General features: G+C 39.8%; 1 protein-coding gene across 1 annotated transcript; it reads left to right on the top strand.

Moving 5' to 3' along the window:
- The first annotated feature begins 684 nt into the window (after positions 1-684).
- Positions 685-3,480, top strand: LOC125550805 (cysteine-rich receptor-like protein kinase 36). Its single transcript, XM_048713899.2, has 7 exons — positions 685-929; positions 1,072-1,229; positions 1,317-1,578; positions 1,720-1,942; positions 2,039-2,189; positions 2,283-2,474; positions 3,220-3,480. Exons 2-6 carry the CDS (start codon positions 1,092-1,094, stop codon positions 2,460-2,462), a joined length of 954 nt encoding a protein of 317 aa, XP_048569856.1. The 5' UTR covers positions 685-929; positions 1,072-1,091; the 3' UTR covers positions 2,463-2,474; positions 3,220-3,480.
- The last annotated feature ends 217 nt before the right edge of the window (positions 3,481-3,697 follow it).

The raw sequence follows: 3,697 nt of genomic DNA, 5'->3' as shown, positions 1-3,697 counted from the left end.
CAACGGCGATAGCTTCGCCTTTGGTGAGGTACCTTGAAGGTCTGCAAAGCTGCATATCAGCGATGCAGTCGCGTTGAGCTTGGGTGATGAGGTGATTCGTCATTTTTCTCTTTGGTGGTGCCGGAGGCAGGTGACGGACGTTGGTGTCAAGCTCAAGGAATTTTTCGGTCCTGATTGTAATTTTCTTTCTTGGATGATGTTTCTTTGTGCAAAGACTAGCGTTTTGCTCTCTTTTCAGTTTTTTCATATCGGTATATACGTGACTTGTAGTATGGTCTTTATGATATACTAAATGAGACATGTATTACCATGAAAAAGAAATAGTCAAGTAGTGCTACCTAAGCAAACCAACCTGTTGTTGGATGGTTAGAGGGTCAGTGGTATCCACATTCCACTAGGGTTCAAGTCTTGTTACTCGCATCCTCGGCAATGCGCTTTTAGTAGCGGAGATGTTCCCGTCGACGACGAGACGCTCACGGTGACTTCGTAAGATGATATGTCGTCTTAATCTCTTGAAGGTGATCATAAGGATAAGATATGCGTGTGTGCCTTTATAGGGGTGAGTATATAGACATATGAAAGAGCGCTTGCGTCTGTACTGTATTAAAAAAAATAGTAGTACCTAAAATTTGTACGTACTATTTTCTTTTGAGCAGTATAATCCAGCGCGCACCGCGTCCAGCCGGCTCGGTCCAGCGCGTCGCCGGATCTGGCGGCCAGCGGCTAGCGGTCCTCACGCGCTACAGATCCCCCGTCTTCTTTGAAAGGAAGACTTGAGGAAGACTCAAGTCAACTCAACCCAGATCTCGTTGGGTTCATTTATATGCGACTCCGGCTAACAACGAAACCATTCATCTCAGAATCCTCATCCCCATTTCGTGCTTCTGTTCCCAGCTTCTAGCATAGCTCAAGTGTTCCACCTTCTCCAGGTCAGTGCTTTTCATTAACATGCTTGTTATCTTCAGATGCTCGTAGCAAAACTATGTTTATAGCTTAGTTCAAAGGAAGATTTTGTTCCCCCTTGCTTAGATAAATCCATAACAGCTCACATCCATAACTTCTTATATACAGTACTATATATATCGTCAGAAATGAACACCGAAGGGAACGGGCAGAGTGTTCTAAGCACATTACCCAAGGAACTACCGTTAGACTTCTTGAGGACTATCACAAATCAGTTCTCAGAGGACCGTGTTCTTGGTACAGGTACATTTGGAACAGTTTATACGGTATGTTCATCCCGTACCATTCTCTACCATTTGCAAAGTTGCAGAAAATGCCAGTAGTTCTGAAAAATCATCTGTGAGGTTGAACAGGGAATTATGCCAGATGGACAACACATTGCCGTGAAGAGGCTTGCCGAAAATGCTCCCCTCCCACGTGACAAAGCAATTACCAATGAGGTTCAGAATATCATGGCTCTCAAACATGACAACATAGTAAAGCTGGTTGGGTTTTGCCATGAAGGACAGAAGAGAGTGGTACTGAACAATGGGAGGTATATTGTTGCAGATGTTTTTGAAAGCCTACTCTGCTATGAGTATTTACCCAAGGGAAGCCTTCTGAAGAACCTTTTTGGTGTGTGACGCTTTCCGATACATTTCTATTTTAGTTTCATCAAATGTTTGCAATGTTATAGCGGATTGCATGAACCTGTTCTATGTTCCTTCAACTGTTAAATCTCAGACACTGAAACAAGTTGATCTTTAACTTCTTCAGACAGATCCAATAGCATGGCTTGGGACACACGCTTCAAAATAATCAAGGGGATCTGCAATGGTTTACTTTTCCTTCATAGGATTCCCATTATCCATATGGACCTCAAGCCCGAAAATATATTGTTGGATGACAACATGAACCCAAAAATCGCGGACTTTGGACTTTCCAGGCTCTTTGGCCAAGAACAAACGCGGGCGAACACACAGAATGTTGTGGGATCATAGTAAGCCGGTTACAACTGTGATAATATTTTGTAGTAAATTGCATTTTCATCTTCTACTAGTGCTTATATTGAATTATTACTGCTAATTATATGCAGCGGATACATAGCTCCAGAATATTTGTACAGAGGTGAAATCTCCGCCCAGTCGGACATATATAGTTTAGGCCTACTAATCATCGAGACTACCACTGGTGAGAAGAATCAACCCAAACAGAACGAACCGTCAGCAAGAGATTTTATTGAAAATGTAAGAAAAATATTACATGTTAAAATCTGGAAGCTTATGTTGGAGTTTACTTTTATATTATCAAGGATAACAGTTTGAAATTCTTTTACACAGGTACGTCAAAATTGGACAGACGGGCGCATAGCATCCAGATACTCAACGTTAAAAGCAAATGACCTCCAGGAAATAAAAGTATGCATTAAAATTGGTCTAGAGTGTGTGCAGATTGATCGGAAGAAGAGACCTTCCATTGAAAATATTGTTCAGAGGCTCGACGGACGCTGTGCAAACTGAATGGCAAACCAGGTATAAGATTAACTGTGGGCTGGATCAGGGGCTCTGTATTGAAATCACTTAGTTCCATGCAAGTGCACAAGGGGAACTTCTAATCTCTTTCAGTAGTCTGGCCGCTCTGGAAAACCTACCGCTGAAATTGTTAGCTTGCTTCCTATACACTAATGTTTCAAGTGGCAAAGTTCCACAAAAGTCCATGTGTATATATATTTTGAAATGTATGTAGATATGGTGTACCCTCCAGAATTCTTTATTGATTGTTCAAATTAGACTATGGATGGGGTCGAGGTGGATGGTGATAATACATTTGTCTAACTAGCCAGTGGATTTTATTCATTTTTTGCGGTTAGTTTTTCACATCAGCTAGTTTTTGTAGAGTACATTCACCACAACACAAAACAACCGCATTCTATTCTTTGTATGCTGCAAACTTTTTCTCGTGAAGTTACCTGATTGCACTCAAACTATCTGCCCGGCATGGCCAGTTAAGTTGCATCATGCTTTCAAAATAATAGATTCTTCTCTCACTTGCACCCCAAAATGCTTGGATTAAGATATTAGCAACCTATTTTTCTAAAAGGAGGGAATATAATCGTATTTACCTACTTGGTTTCATTTATTTTTGTTGACTATCCATAGTTTATTTATAGAGTAGATTTTTCATTGTTATTATGTTTTTACCTTGTCTATATATTTTACATTTAGCTTATGCTGCATTTAAGCTGGTGTTCGTAACATATGCACTACAAAATTTCAGGTCTCCAACGCTCCCATGCAAGCATGAAAGTAGGACCTTCTCACAAAACAAGGGCACCATGGAAAGAAAAGAACTTGCTCTGTTATTACTATAATGAATTTATTTCCGAAGCAATAAGCTGTGTTGTCACGTCACCGTAAAAAAAACTTATGTTGCATTATCTCTTGTAGTCCATGGTTTTATACTCCAAAGGCAATGTTGTTTTTCTATTTAGTGCGGTTTGAAATTTCTTGATGCAATGATATTCATTATCTCTTTCAATGTCAGTTTGAAGAAAGAGTTTTATTTTTCTTCAGTAGATGATAGCATGGGTATATGCGTCGGAGCCTTATCGATCAATCATTTTCCAATATGTAGTTTTATTGATCAATTGAACAAAGTATATCCAATAAGAGGCAATTCACCACAAAAGTTTTGTTGGGTCCAATTTTAATCTTTATTAGCTGAAGTGATGTGATACAAAACATAGGATGTGACA

Source organism: Triticum urartu, chromosome 4A (assembly GCF_056163025.1).
Source record: "Triticum urartu cultivar PI428250 chromosome 4A, HENAU_Tu73, whole genome shotgun sequence".
In the NCBI taxonomy this organism is placed as follows: domain Eukaryota; kingdom Viridiplantae; phylum Streptophyta; class Magnoliopsida; order Poales; family Poaceae; genus Triticum; species Triticum urartu.
Note: the sequence above shows the minus strand (reverse complement) of the source record. Positions and strands in the feature narration are given on the sequence as shown.